At 43.8% G+C, this 20615-nt stretch overlaps 1 protein-coding gene across 1 annotated transcript; it reads right to left on the bottom strand.

Annotated features, from left to right (window-relative positions):
- Positions 1–18997: 18997 nt before the first annotated feature.
- LOC148210267 (uncharacterized) lies at positions 18998–20167 on the bottom strand. The gene has a single exon (XM_088126254.1). The coding sequence runs from the start codon at positions 20165–20167 to the stop codon at positions 18998–19000; it is 1170 nt and encodes a 389-aa protein (XP_087982380.1).
- Between the last annotated feature and the right edge of the window lie 448 nt (positions 20168–20615).

The raw sequence follows: 20615 nt of genomic DNA, 5'->3' as shown, positions 1-20615 counted from the left end.
CAATATACATATAATCCCTTGAGCAATTTGAACATTTCAAAATTTTCCAAAAAAACTTTATCCTCGTTTTACCTGTTATGAGCTAGCAAGGGGACCTAATGGACCAACAGATCAGAAGCTCCAACGATACGAGACTAATCGATCAAACTCATTAACCGAGTTAATCAACATTCATTAACTGCGGGTCACTCCACTAAAGACCTGTAGCTGCACTCTTCTCACTGCAGAATGTTTTTGTGTCCATGAATATACGACCATTAATGACAAGTCAATCTTTCACGAGTGCTCGTAACTCAAGCTGGGTCAAATTACCGTTTTACCCCTGAATTACATCTTACTCCTTAAATACCATTGCTCCTCTAATGAACAACCCAGTTATGGTCTGACCAGTAACCGGAAGTCCTTTTTGGGCCAGTGAGAGGGTGGGGACCCTTGTTCAAGTCCCAGAGTCAGCATTTAAGAGAACACTCATCTACTCCCTAAAGTCGGGGAAGAGTGAATTCCATCTTGTGAAGTTATGTTCCCAACTCCCCACTTGGTCTCGTCCCCAAAATGGTAGGAATATTGAGTCGGCGACTCGGGCCACTCTCACCCATATGGATCAAAGGACGAGCCCTCACAGGTAGGAGTCCATAACTCACTCAGGATTGAGAATGAGTTGTCTGGTCATCCTATGAAACAGCAATCTGTTAGTCAACAACATTACATCTAAAGATTGACTATTTTGCAGTCCGATCTTATACAAACTCATTGTATAGGATACCCTCACTCGCATGTCTCTACACGAACGACCTGGATCGAGTCGTCTGTAACATTTACAAAGTGGGTCGTATCCATAGTGTTTCCAAGATAAGGTACTCAACCTTATCCATATACTATAGACCCATTAGGTTATTCACGGGACATTATCCACTCGTATATCAGGGGTATATAAAATATATACCTAGTATATCAGGGGTATATCAAATATATACCCAATATATATACTATCCCGGTTACATGATAATAACCTTGGATGTTTAGTTTATTGGATTTTTGACAATGAAATGCTATGAATTCAACAACAAATTTATTTAATAAAACTTTATTGAATATACATTTGTTTTTACATAAATACAAACTACGAGTTTAGGGCAACACACCCAACAAACTCTCACTTGAACTAAACTTGAGTGAGGTGTACATTATCATAAAGCAAAGGGAAAATACAATAAACTAGGGTATACACTATACCCATTTCATTTCTCCCACTTGCCCTAGACTAATTGTACAAAGCTCGTAAACCTAGACTTTCTAGATGACCCTCAAACACTTTAGCCGTGAGTGCCTTTGTAAAAGGATTAGCAATGTTGTGCTCCTAAGCGATCTTTTTGACGATCACATCTCCTCGTTGCACTATCTCTCGTATAAGGTGGCACTTCCTGTAGATGTGTTTGCCTCTCTTGTGGCTGTGAGGTTCTTTAGAATTTGCCACAGCACCACTGTTATCACAATAAAGTGTGATGAGCAAGTTCATGTTTGGAACGACTTCCAAATCTGTTAAGAACTTTTTAAGCCAAACCGTCTGTTTTGCTGCTTCACAAGTTGCAACATACTCAGCCTCCATGGTGGAGTCTGCGATGCATCCTTGTTTGATGCTTCGCCAAACTACCGCTCCTCTATTAAGAGTGAATACTGACCCGTCATAGATTTCCTTGAATCCTTGTCTGTTTGGAAGTCAGAGTCAATGTATCCTGTAACGATAAAATCCTTAGAGCCATACACGAGCTTGTAGTCCCTCGTTCTCATAAGATACTTGAGGATTCCCTTAACAGCAGTCCAATGATCATATCCTGGGTTGGATTGATACCTACTGACCATCCCTACCGCATAGCAAATGTCAGACCTAGTGCACAACATAGCGTACATCAGACTGCCCACTGCTGCAGCATAGGGTATACGTCTCATATCCTCAACTTCTTGAGGTGTCTTAGGACATTGTTCCTTGACAGATGAATTCCATGCCTAAAGGGCAATAAGCTTTTCTTGGAATTTTGCATCGAATATCGAACAAGCATCTTTTCAATATAAGTTGCTTGAGACAGGGCTAACGTTTTGTTCTTGTGATCCCTTAGAATTTGGATTCTAAGAACATACTGAGCTTCCCAATGAGTAGGATATCATCTACATACAACACTAAGAAGTGTATAGTGATGTTGACGATCTTCTTGTATACACAAGGCTCATCAACGTTTTGGTCAAAACCATAAGATTTGATCGCAGTATCCAACCTTATGTTCCAAGATCGAGATGCTTGTTTCAGTCCATATATTAACCGTTTAAGCTTGCAAACCTTTTGCTCTTGACCTTGTGCTGTGAACCCTTCGGGTTGAGAGATATAAATACTTTCTTCAAGATTGTCATTCAGAAAGGCAGTCTTGACGTCCATTTGCCATATCTCATAGTAATAATATGTGGCAATGGACAAAAGTATTCTGATGGACTTAAGCATAGCTACATGGGAGAAGGTTTCTTCATAGCCCACCCATTCCCTTTGTTGTAGCATTTTGCCATAAGTCTCGCCTTATAGGTCTGTACCTTTCCTTTGACGTCTCATTTTCACTTATAGATCCATTTGCACCCTATGGGTGTTACATCGTCAGGTTGATCTACAAGTTCCCTAACGGAATTGGAGTACATCGACTTCATTTCCAGGTCCATGTCGTTGACCCATTTGTCCTTGTCAGTATCTTCCATTGCCTTTTTGTAGGTCAATGGATCCTCGACGCTGTCATCAAGTATGACAACTTGGGTTTCCGTTAAACCCACAAAACGGTCAGGTTGTGACACAATCCTCCCACTACGTCGAGGCACCCTCATTCTTAAGGTGGATGTGACTGACGTGATGTACTGGCTTTATCAACAACTCTTTTTGTAGTGCTAGTTTGATCAACAACTCTTGTTGACGTGTTTGTAGCCTCTTCGAAAATCTCGTTAATCACCATCTTACTCCATGGTTTATGATCTCGAACGTGGTCTTCTTCCAAGAAAGTGGCATTTGTCGATACAACCACTATGTTTTCTTGATGATCGAAGAAGAGACCACATCTCGTCTCTTTAGGGTAACCTACGAATAGGCATACTTTTGAACGAGGTTCCAGTTTCTTTAGGTTAGTCATGAGCACATGTGTCGGGCATCCCCAAATACAGGAGTGACGTAAACTAGCTTTATTACCCTTCCATAGCTCAAAGGGTGTTTTAGAAACACTATTTGATGGAACTACGTTCAAAATGTAAACCGTAGTCTCCACTGCATGACCCCAAAACGAGTTAGGTAACTAAGCATAGCTCATCATTGATCGAACCATGTCCAACAGGGTTCTGTTTCTCCTTTCTGATACACTGTTTTGTTGAGGTGTACCAGGGTCTGAGAGTTGGGACGTGTTTCCATGTTCTATCATATTGTCCTGAAATCTCAAGTCCATATACTCTCCACCCCGATCGGATTGAAGTGTTTTAATGATTTTACCTAATTTATTTTCAACTTCAGTCTTGTGCTCCTTGAACTTTTCAAGGGCTTCAGACTTATGTTGCATTAGGTATAAATAATCATACCTTGAATAATCATCTATAAAAGAGATGCAGTATTCATACCCTCCTCGAGTTTTAACATTCATCGGACCACAAAGGTCTGAATGTATAAGTTCTAAGGGTTATTTGGCTCTATAACCTTTTTCAGTAAAAGATCTTTTATTCATCTTGCCTTCAAGACAAGACTCACATGGTGGTAAAGAATCGTCTTCTAACTCACTCAGAATGTCATTCTTAACCAACCTCCCAATCCTATTGAGATTAATTTGACCTAATCTTAAGTGCCAAAGATAGGTATTTTCTTTGTGAGAAACTTTTTGCCTTTTATTTAGAGTTTTAGCATTTTTAAACAACTCGGTATTTAAAACTGCTTTAGTTATGGTTGGTCTTAGCACATACAAGTTGTTTTCAAGCAAAGCAGAACAAATATTGACACCATTTCTTGAAATGAACGCTTCATTCAAATTAAAAGAAATGGAATATAAATGTTCTAACAAACAAGAAACTGAAATTACGTTCCTTTTAATTTTAGGAATTACATACACATTATCTAATAATATATATATATATTCTTGTTTGTAAACAACTTAAGCTCCCCTACCGCCAAAACTGAGACGACCTCTCCCGTTCCGACCTTGAGAGTCATCTTTCCAGCGTCAAACTACCTCCAAGAACTAATTCCCTGAAATGAAGAACAAACGTGATTAGTGGCTCCTGAATCCAGTATCTAGGCGGAGTCATCATTCTCCACTAAACATGTTTCCAAAACAAGTAAATCATATTTACCTTCGTTGGCTTTCTTCTTTTCGGCCGGGTACTTCTGGCAGTTGCGCTTCCAATGCCTGTCCAGGTTGCTGTGGAAACATTTTCCTTTGTCTGCAGCCTTGACCTTGCCTTTCTTGGCAACGGCAGCAACAGAGTCAGGTTTAAACCCCTTACCAGCAGCTTTCTTCTTCTTGAAAGTCTTACTTCCAGAAGAAGAGGGCGCAAACTTGGTTCTAGAGGACGAACCTCGGTGGAACCTCTTTGAGGTGGCAACATTTGCCTCCCCTTCTTGTCCCTTACTTTTCATAAGAGATTGGTAGGTCTGCAGCTCGTTTAAGAGCGTGGTAAGAGTGTATTACAGCTTATTCATAACCGCATTGCTGCGGAATGGCAGGAAACTCTTCGGAAGAGATTCCAGATTGAAGCTGACCTTACTCTGCTCGTCTATGACAGCTCCGTTCGACTCTGCCACGTTGAAGTGGACCATCAGGTTGAGAACATGTTGTCGCATTGAGGAGCCCTCCTTCATGCAGGAGTTGTAAATGAACTTAAAGGCTTCATGTCGAGCCTGTGAGGATGGTTGTCCAAACATGCTCTGCAGCGAGTCCATGATCTCCTTAGCATTGACCGTGTCCTTGTGCTTCTTAGCAAGCACATCAGATATGCTTACCAAGATGTAGACCTTAGCCTTGTCATTGACCTTGATCCATCTGTCATAGACGTTGCGCACAGCCACAGTGGCATTAGGCGTAGAAGCTTGAGGACAATCCTTTTGCAAGACGAACCTAAGATCATATATCACGAGTATATTGTTTAGATTCGATTTCTATTGTTTGTAATTCTCGCCGTTAAGTTTTTTCGTGGCTATTAGTGCAATAATAGAAGTAGACATGTTGAAAGTAAAAACAAACATATATTAGTTTCATGCATTAGCCTTTAAACCCAATCAAATTTTAGCAAAAGTAATTAAGCACCTTAACAAAATTGTTTTGCAACGACGCTTCAGTGATTTAGAGTAAGAGCCACCGTAGGGCAGACAGTTACTCCTTCACTGAATTGAGACGTTCTCAACTAAATTTTATACTAGAATAACTCTTATTCTTATAATCTTTAGTCATCGTTCATTTGCTCAGGGAATTGCTAACTAACTTAACAACTCCCCGTAAGTGTGCCTACATTTTCAAACCTCAGAGGTCCACCCCAATAATCCCGTCATAGGGAAGGAAAATATTGGAGTAAAACCTAAGAGACCCTTATCCATTTCTGACGATCTATATGGAAGGGCCGTTTTGTTGATGCATTCTTGTTGAGAAAGCTTTTTTTTTTCATTCTCTAACTCCGGATGAGTTTGAGGCCTCCGGCGCCTTTTTTTGAAGACTTTTTGTTGCGCCCCTATCTCTAAAGGGCGAGGGTGGCGGCCTTGATTGGGTGCCCCTCTAAGATCCCTTAGGGCTCGGGGGGCCTTTGCCTGGAGTTTGCTTTGGTTTTGATTCCATACAATGAACCCTCCGTAGGGATGGTCGCTCCAGGATGACACGCAGGTCATGTATGAAACCTCACGGTGCAAACCAATCGCTGAGACCGCATGATGTGTTGTCATACGTCCTTCTCCCACTTACTATGAATACTATCTCCATTCACCTCAATATTGAACCATGCAAACACCTTTCGTAGGGAGACCGCGCCCAGGGTGACACGAGGACAAGCATGAGACTCACAGTGTGACTATAAAGGAGAACGTGAGAGAGAGAGAAAAGTATGTTATATATACTTTGTATATCAAATATATACGCAGTACATTACATATTCTTTTTTGCTCCCACTTAGTATTCTAAAGCTAGGATATATTACTTTGATAAATTTTGGCTAAGTGAAATTAACTAAGTGAATTTTTAGTCGGCCCAATATAACTATTATATTGGTAGTTGTACATTAATGTTTTAGTTTATTAAATGATTTAATAAACTAAGGACATTATTGCATGAATATAAAATATTGACTAATTCAATCCCCAGTCGGTTCCCAGGTAGAGGTGTTCCCTTACGGTCAACTTAAATACCTTAACCTAGACAGAACCTTCCTTAGACAAGGTTCCCTTATAGGCAATATTTTATATTTAGTCTTTTATCATTTCATTTTAAACCTAGTTAAAACAAAATAAAAGACTATCCCTAATCATATTAGAAGATATAACCTAAGGTCTTATTAACTTTAAAGGTTTATTATAGATTTTAATTTCTATCTACCAAATTTTATAATTCTTATAAAATTTAAGAAATTAAGACTATAATCATGCATTGTAAGCATACATTAATATAACAATTATATTAACTAAAGTAATGTCATGTTCAATGCAACTTTATTTTCATCTAATTAATACAACACTTATATTAATCATGAAAATAAACATGTATTCATACATTATAACATTATAACTATATGATGCATGATCATACATACATACTATATATCAAACATAAATATTATGCATGTAACCTATAATCGGATTTTGAAACTATATGGCATACAATATGCAATATGCTTTTAATTAAAATACACATTCATAATGCATAAAATGATTAAATAGCAAAGTTGGATCGGTTTTTGGCACCCTAAGAAAGCAAAATAATACAAAAAATTAAGAAAACGACCGCAACCATCCTCGAACCGCGAACCGAAGCCACGGAAACACGTTGAAAAACACCCGGGACAGCACCTCGGCGCCTAAGGGCAGCGCCACGGCGCTGCTGCATCAAAAAAGCCGCAGCAGTAGCGCCGTGGCACTAAGACACGGTGCCATGGCGCTGTGTGCTGTCCCCGCAGCGCCATGGCATTGCTGCATAGCGCCATGACGTTATCTGCGCGTTCTGCTTCGTCTTCTTCGTTGTTTTCTGCAACTTCTCGCCAAATTCGACGCCACGAACAACTTTCGAGCGACCCGGACTTACAGACTCAATACAGAAACTCAATGCCCAAAACACCGGGCCCTTACATGATCAAATCAAGACTTAAATTGCAATCTACATGCCAAAAACCGGAAATCTTCCAACCTGCAAACCCATATTTCGAAAATATGAAAACACCCACCAAGAACACTGATTTTGCTCCCAAAAAATCAGAACATCAACCTGGCTCTGATACAAATTGAATGGATGTGAATCCCGGAGCGGAAACGGATCATCGTTCATGAATTTTTTAGAAACAAAATCAAATAAGTGCAAAGATGAAAATATAGGGGAAAGGTTGTTTCTTTACCTTTGAAGAACCGTTCTTCGAGTTAATCACCACCCGAACACCACCAAAAGAGTCTTCCGTGTTATTCTCTTAGGTCTCGAGATCCTGCTTGTGGGAGTGTTCAATTTTGGAACTAAGTTGCAAGGGAGATTGAGAGAGCACACTCATTGAGAGAGATGCAGGAGGACTTCATAAAAAAAAACAAGCAGAAGCTTAAGAAAAAAACAAGGTGATGTGGGATAATTACCCACATCACCACATCACCACTCCCCTACCTATTTGGGGGTAGAGGTAGTTTTATTTTTTGGTTTTTCCTTTTTTTATTTAATTTAATTAAATTGATATTAATATTAATAATAATTAATATATATATATATATAAATAATTAATTATTAATCTAATTAACAATTAATTAATATATATATATATAAATCAAATAAATAATTAACACTTAATTATTTATTACAAAAATAGAATCATGTTTTATAGCATTTCTCTCATATAACCTATAGTCATAATGTACATCTTATGCAAATTATTTTTAACTTATAGTTTTAATATGAATCCTATTCATATTAATTTTTATTTGAATCTTATTCAAATAATCTCTCATAATATATAGTTTCAATTAGAATTAACTATATATTATAATGTATCAATATACATATAATCCCAGCAATTTGAACATTTCAAAATTTTCCAAAGAATTGATCCTCGTTTTACCCGTTATGAGCTAGGAAAGGGACCTAATGGACCTACAAATCAGAAGTACCAACGATGCGAGATTAATCGGTCAAACTCATTGATCTAGTTAATCAACATTCGTTAGCTATGGGTCACTCCACTAAAGACCCACAATTGCACTCTTCTCACTACAGAATGTTTTCGTGTCCATGAATATACGACCATTAATGACAAGGTAATCCTTCACGAGTGCAAGTAACTCAAGTTGGGTCAAATTACCGTTTTACCCCTGAGTTACATCTTATTCCTTAAATGTCATTGCTTCTCTAATGAACAACCCGGCTATGGTCCGACCAGTAACCGGAAGTTTCTATCTGGCTAATGAGAGGGTGGGGCCCCTTGTTCAAGTCCCGGAATTAGCATTTAAGAGAACACTCATCTACTCCCTAAAGTCAGGGAGGAATGAATTTCATCTTGTGAAGTTATGTTCCTAGTTTCCCACTCGGTCTCGTCCCTAAAATGGTAGGAATATTGAGTCGGCGACTCAGGCCACTCTCACCCATACAGATCAAAGGACGAGTCCTTACAGGCAGGAGTCTATAACTCACTCAGGAGTGAGAATGAGTTGTCTGGTCATCCTATGAAACAACGATCTGTTAGTCAACGACGTTACATCTAAAGATTGACTATTTCTCGGTCCAGTCTTATACAAACTCATGATACTCCTACTTGCATGTCTCCACACGAACGACCTTTATCTAGTCGTCTGTAACATTTACAAAATGGTCTGTATCCATAATGTTGCCAGGATAAGGTACCCAGCCTTATCCATATACTATAGACTGTTTAGGTTATTCACAAGACACTATCCACTCGTATATCACGGGTATATCAAATATATACCTAGTATATCAGGGGTATATCAAATATATACCCAATATATATACTATCCCGGTTACATGATAATAACCTTGGATTTTAGTTTATTGGATTTTGGACAATGCAATGTTATGAATTCAACAACAAATTTATTGAATAAAACTTTATTGAATATACATTTGATTTTACATAAATACAAACTACGAGTTTAGGGAAACACACCCAACAAACTCCCACTTGAACTAAACTCGAGTGGGGTGTAGATTATCATAAAGCAAAGGGAAAATACAATAAACTAGGGCATACACTATACCCATTACATTAATAAAGTTTCGTTTATGGAAATGTTGAGCAAAATGTAGTTATTTTATTTTGTTGATGTTCAGCTGAAATAAGAGGTTTTAAAAATGTGCCCCAATTGAGTTTTGTGAAATTTTGGGCGTTACAAAATATATGTAATTTTGCAATGAAGTTGCAAACCTTCTTCAACGAGAGATACTTCCTCCAAATATGATCCAAGGTCAACACTAATATCCTTAGAACGTAGCCAATTTTGTGCACAAATAAGTGCCTCAACTGTAGCTGGAGCCAATGTGGAGCAAAAAGGATCAATTAGTCTCCCATTAGTACTGAATGCAGACTCAGATGCAACAATAGACACTTGAATTGGTAAAACATCTCGTGCAACCTTGCTAAGAACCCTATATTTAGAAGAGTTTACTTTCCACCAATCTAAGGTATTAAAATTCTCATCATCTTGTGTACTATGCTTTGACAATAACTTTCTACCTCTAAATCCACATCCACATTATTTTTATAATTTACCGTACTAGTGACTTGAAAGCAAAAAGGATTTACAATACTATCACCGGTAGAAGCAGCAGTAAATTGTCTCATCGAACTTTTTCAATTTGAAGCAACATTCTTAGGCATAGACAAATTATGCTCATTAAATAATTGTCTCAAAATATATTTCACTTTCTTTCCCATTTCCTTTGCAACATTATCCTCAAATAGTTGATTGAAATAAAACATAAGAAAGTCCATCTTATAATGAGGGTCAAGAACAAATGCAACATATAATAAGTAATTCGCCTTTTTCACTATAGTAATTCGCCTTTTTCACTACTCCCCTAATACTTATCAGATTTCAACTACATTTTGTTCGCTACGGCAGTAAGAATGAAATTACTACTATCACAATAATAGTTTCTTATACAATTTTGGATAGTATGAATATCATGGAAGACCTATTGGAAGTACTATAAAGAGAACCAGAAATTCTAAGGGTCACTTCATAAAATACTGACAAAAATTTAGTAAATGTACAATCAATCTCTTAATCAGTACTTTTTGGATTCTAATCATCTTTCATACTAAAATAGGCTATGTCATGGTCTTCTAATCGTTCAAATGCCTTCTCATCCAATTCCTTTTTGTATGACATGCATATATAGTATCACAATAATTATACTTGACTTGTGGTTTATCTTTAGTATAATAAGGCAATTTAGTAAAGTGATCCCATACCATTGAAGTCCTTTTCCTCCTTTTTTTGGGTCCGACTAGTGGTGGTGGTGGCATCTCATGAATTTCATCCATATCGTTATTCTCATCCTCACGACCATGTTCACTTTCTTCATTACACATTGAATTGTACATGATATCACCTATGACAATAAACAATTATGGAGAAAAGTATCAAGTAAGTTTCAATTTTTTAAAGTTTCAATCCAACAAAGTTCAAAAGTTTAAAATTTAAATAGTTAGCATTCACTAATATTACTTTTCTTTCTTCCTTTTTTTTTAAACAATATAGAGCAAATAAAAAGAATCAAACTAAAAATAAAAAAAAAATTGGCAAAAATTAAAACACAAAAATTAAAAAATTAAACAAAGACCATTATTTACTCAATACTCAATGTTCAATTAATCAACACTAACATATAACCACCCTGATCGACAGAAAGCCAGAAATAAGGATGCAAAATAAAAAATTGGTTTGGTTTGTGTTTGGCGATGGAAATTGGAATGGAATGGAACCAAAATAAAACAATTGGGTTTGTGATGGTAACCTTGGCTTAATTGCAGAAAGCCAGAAATTAGGATGTAGAGTGAGAGAATGACAATGATCATCGGCGCTGATTACAAAATACGAAAGGAAATCGAAATTGTTCGCGGCGACGGTGAGCTCGGTGCAGCGGTGTGAAACCCAGGCAGTGTTCGCGGCGTTTCAACTTCGACAGATTCCGGGTATTACCGGCGGTTTCTTCGATTTCGACTGCGTGAAGCGCGTCTCCAGCGGCCGGCCAGCAGCAGGAAGCTTTGGTGGTGGCTGTTGTTCGAGATTGGGCGCGATTTTCTTGTCGAAAGTAGCGTTCAGGCACTTTTGGCATAAACCCACATCTGATCTAACCCGTTACGCGTAACCCACCCCTCGTTTAAGCCGTTTCAACGTTTTCGGCAAAGACCCAATTGATTTTGGTTGCTTTCGACTCGAGAACTAGGAGCGTTAGGCGTGGGTAAGTAGACAAGGGCGTGTGCGTGCGTTAATGTATATTAGTTGGTTTCTATTGTGCTGTTTTGTGATGTTTAATATTGATTTTGATACGCTATTGTGCTAGGTAACTCTCGTTTATATTAATCTGTATGCTCGGTGTAGTGTTGAATATTCGTCGGTGATAATGGTGGAATTTTGTATTGTTAAGCTGTTGAGAATTGTTGTGGAATGATGTGTGTTTACAAAGGATGCTCGTTAAAATGGAGTTATTGCGATTATGCTTTCTTATGATGTGAGCGTGCTAGTACAGTTTATATAAATGTTTCTTTATCATGTGAGCGTGCTGGTTGAGTATATATAAACGTTTCTTTATTATGCGAGCGTGCTGGTCCGAGTCATATTATTTTCTTACGAGATGTGGGTGTAATAGAAGCATGTTTTCGGACCCTGTTCGCAGGATAGAGGTTGTTGTGGAGTTGGTTATGATAAGGAACGTTGGATTCTTGTGGAAAGTGAATGGGTGAGTGTCAGGGCCTTGGGTATAAATGGTCGGGGGCTGATACGTCACTAATTGGGTATCGAGGCCTCGGGTAAAAATGGTCGAGGGTCGATACGCCAATATTGGATAAAGATGAGTGTCGAGGCCTCGGGTATAAATGGTTAGGGGTCGATGCGAGGAGTTTTTTGAAAGGAAAACTATTGGGGCCTTGGGTAAAAATGGTCAAGGGCCAATAGATTGTAAAGTCATCGAGGCCTTGGGTAAAAATGGTCGAGGGTCGAAGCAGCAGTGTCGGGGCTCTAGGTTGGTTAGAGGCCGACACTACTCGAAAGAGTTAGCCTTGGAAAGCTAGGATAGCAGTGATGAGCATAGAGGTGCTTGAGATGTTAGGAAGCCTCGAGGTTGGTAGTTGAATCGTACATGGTTGTGGTTATCGCCGGATCTTATAGAGCGTGTCTATGTTTGATCGTATAATGTGATGAAGAGCATGACTATGAATGTTTCATGATTTTTTAGCATGATGTTTGTGTGTAGTTGGTGAGGGCTACTTACGGAGTATATATTTATATACTCACCCCCCCTCTGCAATTATTGTTTCAGGCGGAGATTTTGTTGAAGACCATGGCGATGACGTGGATGAGACATGATGAGAGAGGACCATAGGCTGCGTAATTATTTTAGTTTCTTCCATTCATTGAGTTTGCTTAGTTGGAATAATGGAATTGCTTTATGGAGTTGTCCACGGATGACGATTGATTGATAATCTATAGGATTGATTTTTGGTGTGTTTGAGACCGAAATTAATTGAGCTCGAACACGATTTAGATCGGTGTGCTCAGGACGAGCTATAGCAAATAATCCCGCACCTCCCTTGAACAGTTCTTAAGACCTGTAAAACAAAGTTAGCACTCCGACGAGCAAGTTAGTTCTAGTCCGAGCTAACTTACCGAGTCTACTTAAGATTGCGTACCTTGCATTTAAGGCAAGGGTTTCTATTTATAGAAACCGGGCCCGACAGGGATTCTGACACACCCTAAAATCGCGACGTGTTGTCGGGTACGGAAGAGACATTGTTACGGACTCCATCTCACCTTGGCTCGACACTATAGGTCCTACCCTATCCTCCGACCTGAGTACTTCGGAGTCAATTTCCATGTTTCGTCTGCGCGTTCATCTAATCCACCTTTTCAATCATGACACGTGGCAGGCTAGGAGGTCGGCCCGGCGAAGTCCTCCGAGCTAACTGGGGACGGGTCGAATCCACGCGTGCATGTGTGACGTCATGGATGTCGTCAGCCCTAGCTTCTGCTTCGAGAACCCAAGCGTCGTCACGGGGGACAGCCTGGCGTGGGTGAATCTTGTCCGTTGATCCTTTCTTGATCGAACGGCTCTCGTGCCTCCGAGCTGTCCTATAAAAGGGGAAAGTCTTTCACTTTTCACTTTTTACTTTTCACTTTTGAGTTTTCGTGTACCTCGGCCGTTTCCAAGTCAGGTACTCTCTCCCTCTTTCTTTAGATAGTTCTTTTAAGTCTTCCTAGTCAGGTCTGGCGATGAGTAGCTCGTCTAGGGATTCGTCGTCTGGGTCGTCTAGTTCTTCTAGTTCAGACGACGTTTTAGGAGATCCGACCTTAGCTTCTACCTTAAGGAACCCTTATGTCGAGGATAGCTCGGCAAACCCCAATATAGCCTCGACCTCGGGAAACCCTGACCTCAGTCCTGTAGTTGAACTTCCTCCTTCATCTTGCTCGGTAGGTAGGTTGGCCGAGCTCCGCAAAACTTACTCGATCCCCAATTCCATAGAGCTTAGGGTGCCCAACATCGGGGAACACCTCGACGACCCTCCTCCGGGCTTCGTCAGTTTCTACCCCCAGATGTTCCACAGGGGGTCAGACTTCCACTCCACCCTTTTATACAAAGGTTCCTTAGCGCAGTCAACCTCGCCCCAGCTCAGCTCTCCCCTAATGGATGGTCTACCGTGCTCGGGGCCTACGTCCTGTGGTGGGTCCTCCGAGACGAGGATGTGAACAGGTTCACGGTGGACCAGCTCTTAGCGACCCACACCGTCAAAGCCTCCAACGAGGGAGAGGGTCGGTATTACCTCTCAGCTCGGCGGAACGTAGGTCAGCTGATTAGGAACCCCTCCTCCAACAAGAACTGGAAGGAGTGTTGGTTCCTCGTCTTTGGCGAGTGGCTTATGAGGGACGGAGAGGGTGAGCCGACCTGCCAAGTCCCAGTCGAGTTCGGAGACATAAGTGAGTGTCTTAGGTGCGAGCTGGGGTCGGTTTTTTTTGTCTTAACTTTCACGCCTTCGTTTCTGACGTGGTTCTGTTTTGCAGCTCTGCCGTCCCCCGTTCCGAGGATCAGCAACAAGTCTTGGGAGATCATCAGGCGAGCCCAAGGTCGGAGATTGAAGTACGCGCTGTGGGGTGAAGCGCTAGTTTCCAACTCCCACCTCTTCTCTTGCGGTCTCAGTCTTCACGACCATCCAGATGAGCTCAAAAAACTTCCCAAACCTCGCCAGCACAGCTCGCAAAAGAGGAAAGCTCCTGAAGGTAACTTCTTCTCGGCACCTTAGCTCATTCACCGGGAACCCCCCAACTAACCTCGTCTTTTCTGCAGGGATGGCCTCTAAATTCCTCGCGCTCAACATCACGAAGCGACAGCGAGCTTCGGCCTCGTCCACTCCGCCAGCGCCCCCTCAGGCTCGTCATCGTACGAGCAGTGTCGACGTCCCGGCCCCCGAGATGGCGAACTTCGCCAGACTTCAGGCCCTGCAGGCTCAACCTCTGCAGACCGTCGTCGGTGGCGAGGAGTCAGCTACTCCACTGCAGCGAAGGAAGAGAGTGAGGGAGACACTTCCCTCCGAAGAGGTTAATTCCAGATCTCCGCCTCCCCCCATCGTGGTGGACTCGAAGGACGGGTCGCTACTGGGTCGGCGGCAATGCGACGAGCTTCCTCTGCCATTCAAGCTCGCCATCTCTCGCCTGAGCATCCACGAGGCGGCAACAAAGGTGAGATCCTCCAGCTCCCACCGTGTGGAGCGAGTCGTTCAGGCGCCCGAGGACCTTGTGGAGGCGGTGAGAAAGACCATAACTCTCGCCGCAGAGGTAAACTCGTGCCTACCCTTCCTTCTTTTTCCTTTATCTTTATTTATTTCCTTTTGATCTAACCTCGGACCTAAACAGCTGCACTACCACGCCTGCCTCTCGGCGTCGATGATGAGCCTAGAGCTCGGAGGATGGGACCTGAAGGGGGAGGAGACGAACGCCTCCTACGAGCGACGGATTGCCGAGCTTGAGGCCGAGGTTGTCCAAGCTCGAGCTGAGAAGGAAGCTGAGGCTGATAGGTCGCAGGCCCTAATAGTCGAAGCTCGCACTGACCTGAAGAACGCTCGGGGTCGAGCCGAGACTGCGGAGAAGGGATGGAACGAGGCTCGGCAGAATTTGGCGAACTGGGCCTACTTGGAGAAGAAAATCAAAGAATTCCCCGAGTTCGACGGCCTAGCTCGCGACATGGCAGACAAGGGCTTCTACTACGCCGTCAACAGGCTCGACCTCGCTTGCTCGGAGGATGCCATCGCCGCTGTCGAGCAAGAGTACGAGTCCATCTGGGTGGACCGCCCTGCTGAGGCCAGCAAAGAGGCCGAGGCTGCTGGCGCTGAAGCAGGGCCCAGCAAGCCTGCCGATCCTCCTTAGGAGTAGGACATCTCAGCCTCCCGTTACTTCTTTCCATTTCGTCTTTACTTTTAGAATCAAACTACTGTACCGAGCCGGGGCATATATACCTCGGCTCTTTATCGAACCCTCAATTTTAATGAAAAACGAACTTAGCTCAGACTTGAGTCGTTCTCTCCGAGGTCCCTATACTTAAAGAAATTTAATTAAACCTTAATTACACTTCGGCTCTTCGTCAAACTTTAAACTCAATGAAAACAAACATCGTCCAAACTCGAGTTATTCTCTCCGAGGTCCCCATACTTGGAGAAATTTAATTAAATTTTCAATTTGGTTTTTGGTTTCGTTGTTTGAGTTTATCAAGTCTTAGTAATTTCTTACTTACACAACGGCTTACGAGCTGAACATTTCAGCTCGGCGGTGCGTATTTGGGATAGCCTGGTTCTTACGAGCTGACCATTGCTTTGTGCATTTATATTATGGTGGGTCGTTTAGCATAGGTCATACCACGTAGTCTTCCTTGGCCCCCATTTGATGTAGCTCAGTAGTAGTGGGCGACGCGAACGGATAAAGTCAAATTTTGCACAAGTCATTGGAGATCAGCTTTCATTAATGAATGAAATTTTACACGTCGGATTACACACATTTTACTGATAATAAACTCGCAAATGCTCGGCATTCCATGGGTGAGGGAGTTGTCTCCCGTTTAGGTCGGACAGCAAATACGCTCCAGGTCGGAGTATTTTTAAGACTCTGTACGGGCCTTCCCAGTTCGGCTCGAGTGCTCCGACATGTTGCATTACCTTCTTGAGGATGAGGTCGCCAGGCTTGAACGTTCTGACCTTTACTCTGGCGTTGTAGTACCGAGCCATACGGTTCTGATATTCTGCTAGCCGAAGCTGGGAGTGAGATCTTTTCTCCTCGAGGAGGTCAAGATTCACGAGTAGGACTTCATCGTTGGCTTGCTCGTCGAAATTCTCAACTCGGGGCGTTGGCATGCCGACTTCCGCAGGGACAACAGCCTCCGACCCGAAGGCTAGGCCGTATGGCGTCTCACCAGTAGATCGGCAGGCTGTAGTTCGGTAAGATCACAATACCTCTGGTAACTCTTCTGCCCACCGACCTTTCAGAGACTTCAGTCTTGTCTTCAAACCACGCTTGATGATCTTGTTAATGGCTTCAACTTGGCCATTAGACTGCGGATGGGCAGGCGACGAGCTGAGGTGACGTATGCCGAGCTGTTGACAGAATTGATTAAACCGGGCACCGTCAAACTGCTTTCCATTGTCAGTAATGATAGCGTTCGGTATACCGAACCGACATATTACGGTCTTCCATACAAAGCTGACGACCTTTGCCTCGGTAATAGACGCCAGAGGTTCCGCTTCTACCCATTTGGTGAAGTAATCTACAGCTACTATGGCGAACTTCAACTGCCCCTTCCCCATCGGTAGTGGGCCGATCAGATCTATCCCCCATTGAGCGAAAGGCCAAGGGCTTGAGATCGGCGTCAGCATCTCCGGGGGTTGTCTCAAAATGCTCACGAAGCGTTGACATTTGTCACATGTTTTGGCGAACTCCTTGGTGTCGCGCTTAATCGTCGGCCAGTAGTAACCCTGGCGGACGACCTTCGCGGCCATGGACCGAGCTCCTCCATGGTTTCCTCAAACCCCTTCATGAATCTCGCGCATGACATACCTCGCCTCTTCCGGGTCGAGGCACGCAGTAATGGTAGGGAATATCCCCTCTTGAAGAGCTTGCCTTCTTGCATCAAGTACTGAGCAGCTTGGCGTTGGAGCTTCCTGGCCTGGCTCGGGTCGGCGGGGACAGAGCCATTGACCAGGAAGTCCTTAATTGGGTCCATCCATGTAGGCTGAGCTGACTCGATCTCCATTACCTCAGGCTGGTCGATGGACGACTCAGCAAGTATTTCAACTGGAACCGTTCTTGGTAGATCGGTCTCGTATGCCGAGGCGAGGCGAGCCAGTCGTCGGCGTTGGAGTTTTCGGACCTCGGCACCTGTCGAATCACATAGTCCTCAAACTGGGCGAGGAGCCCTCGGGTTTTGGCCAGATACGTCTCTATACGAGCTTCCTTTACTTGGTATTTCTCGGAAACCTGATTGACAATCAACTGGGAGTCGCTGAGAATGAAAAGTCGCCTCACGCCCATCCCTCTGGCGACCTTTAGTCCATTTATCAGCGCCTCATACTCGGCTTTGTTGTTGGAAGCTCGGAAACCAAACCGGAGTGCGTACTCAAACCGAAGACTGCCGGGGCCGAGGAGCAGCATACCTGCCCCACAACCTTTCTCATTGGACGAACCATCCACATAGAGTGTCCACTGGTCGCGGACATCGCCCCCTGGCCTGGGTGGGGTCAGCTCGGCGACAAAGTCTGCGGCTGCCTGACCTTTCAACGTCGTTCTCGGTTCGAAGGCGATGTCGTGCTCACTGAGCTCTAGTGCCCACTTCATCAGGGGACCCGACGTTTCGGGCTTGTAGAAAATCTGCCTCAAAGGGAAGTTTGTCGGGACGATTATTTTGTGTGCCTGGAAGTATGGTCGTAGGCGTCGCGCCGAGGTTACCAAGGCTAGGGCCAGCTTCTCAACACAGGGGTAACGAGCCTCGACCTCGGTCAATGATTTGCTCGTGTAGTAAACAGGGCTCTGCCGCCCTTCCGCCTCCCTGATAAGTACTGAGCTCACTGCATTCTCCGACACTGCTAGGTACAGGTAGAGTACATCACCAGGCAGTGGCTTTGACAACAAGGGAGCCGAGCTGAGGTATTACTTCAACTGCCTTAGTGCAACTTCGCAATCGTTGGTCCATTCAAACCGACCCTTTTTCCTTAGTATTTGGAAGAAAGGGTGGCACTTGTCCGTGGAGCGAGACACAAAGCGATTCAAGGCTTCAAGTCGGCCGTTCAACCTCTGCAGCTGTTTAACATTCCTCGGCGCTTCCATCTCAAGGACAGCCCTTATCTTGTCCGAATTTGCTTCAATTCCGCGTTCGTAGACCATGAACCCGAGGAACTTCCCCGACGAGACCCCAAAGGCACACTTGCTCGGGTTAAGCTTCATCTGATACTTTCGAAGCACGCTGAAGGCCTCTAGTAGGTCGGCTAAATGGGAGCTTGTCTGCTTGCTTTTCACCAACATGTCGTCTACATAAACCTCCATGTTGCGTCTGATCTACTTGGCGAACATCATGTTGACCATCCGCTGGTAGGTCGCCCCGGCATTCTTCAGACCGAACGGCATGACATTGTAGCAATACAACCCTTGGTCAGGCACATGCATCCGAATCTGATTGTACCCGGAGTAGGCATCCATGAAGGAGAGGAGTTCATGCCCTGCCGTTGCGTCGACGAGCTGATCTATCCGAGGCAGGGGAAAACTGTCTTTCGGACACGCCTTGTTGAGGCTCGTGAAGTCAATACAGACACGCCACTTGCCGTTGGACTTTTTAACTAAAACTACATTAGATAGCCACACGGGGTAATGAACTTCTCTTATGAATTTAGCTCGTAGCAACTGCTCGACTTCTTTACAAATTACATTGCTTCGCTCGGCGTCGACAGGCCAACGCTTTTGCCTCACAGGCCTATAGCTAGGATTTACATTAAGTCTATGCACTATTATACTTGGGTCTATGCCCGGCATGTCGTCATGAGACCATGCGAACACATCAGCGTTTGCTTTTAGAAAACAGACAAGCTCCTCTCTCACCTCGGCCCCCAGTCTGCTGCCGATGCTGACCTGCCTTTCCAGCCCTAGCAGGGGAACAAGTTCTAGTTCTTCAGCTGGGGTGCCACGGCTCGGCTCTGGTTCGTTGGCACACGGCTTGGGCGCGCTCGTGACCACCGCACAAGTGGTTGTTCCCTTCATCGCAGCGGCGTAGCATTCTCTAGACGTCTTCTGCTCACCCCGGACTGTCGCAACTCCACCCGAGGTGGGATACTTCAAGACCTGGTGGTAAGTAGACGGGACTGCCCTGAGATCATGAATCAAGGGCCGACCAATTATGGCGTTGTACACGGAGCTCCGATCTATCACAACAAATTCTGCGACTTTAGTTGTTTGTTGATCTCCCTCGCTGATGGTAACAGGGAGCGAGACACATCCTTCCGCGCTCACCGACTCCCCTGCAAAGCCGACCAATGGCATCGGGCTGAGCTTCAAGTGCTTCTTCTCCCACCCTAAGGCCGTGTAGGTCGAGAACGATAAGATGTTGGCCGATGCTCCACCGTCGATGAGAACTCTTCTCACCTTTACGTGATCTATGAGTGGGGTGATTACTAGGGCGTCGTTATGGGGCATGTGCACTCCTTCGCAGTCTTGGTCGTCGAATAAGATCGGCATCCCAGGCTCCTTGGGGTACGAGGTACAGACCTCGTGTGCTGCTTCCCGAGCCAGGGCTTTTCTCTTCTGCCCCGACTGTCCCCCACTTGGGCCCCCATGGATGGTATTTATAACGGCGGGTCGATCTTCCTTCCGTCTTGGCGGGGGCAATTTCTCTTGCTTGTCGTCCTGAGCCGACCCCCCGGCTCCGCCCTTTCACGCCTGCCGACGTATTTTTTCAGATAGCCGACCCCCCTGGCTCCGCCCTAACCTGCTCCTTCAAGTGGAAACAGCGTGAAGTGTCGTGGCCATGATCCTTGTGGAATCGGCAGTAGAGCCGCTTGTCTCGTTTCCCTGGAGGTCGGCGGAGCTTTTCCGGGGCTGCGAAAAGTGCCTTCAGGTCGGTGTCTTCGGCTGCCGCGTAGATCTCCGCGATTGAGGCATTCAACGGAGTGAACTTGTCGAACTT

The sequence above is a fragment of the Momordica charantia genome, assembly GCF_013281855.1.
Source record: "Momordica charantia cultivar OHB3-1 chromosome 7 unlocalized genomic scaffold, Mcharantia_2.0 BLBB01000007.1, whole genome shotgun sequence".
NCBI lineage: Eukaryota > Viridiplantae > Streptophyta > Magnoliopsida > Cucurbitales > Cucurbitaceae > Momordica > Momordica charantia.
Note: the sequence above shows the minus strand (reverse complement) of the source record. Positions and strands in the feature narration are given on the sequence as shown.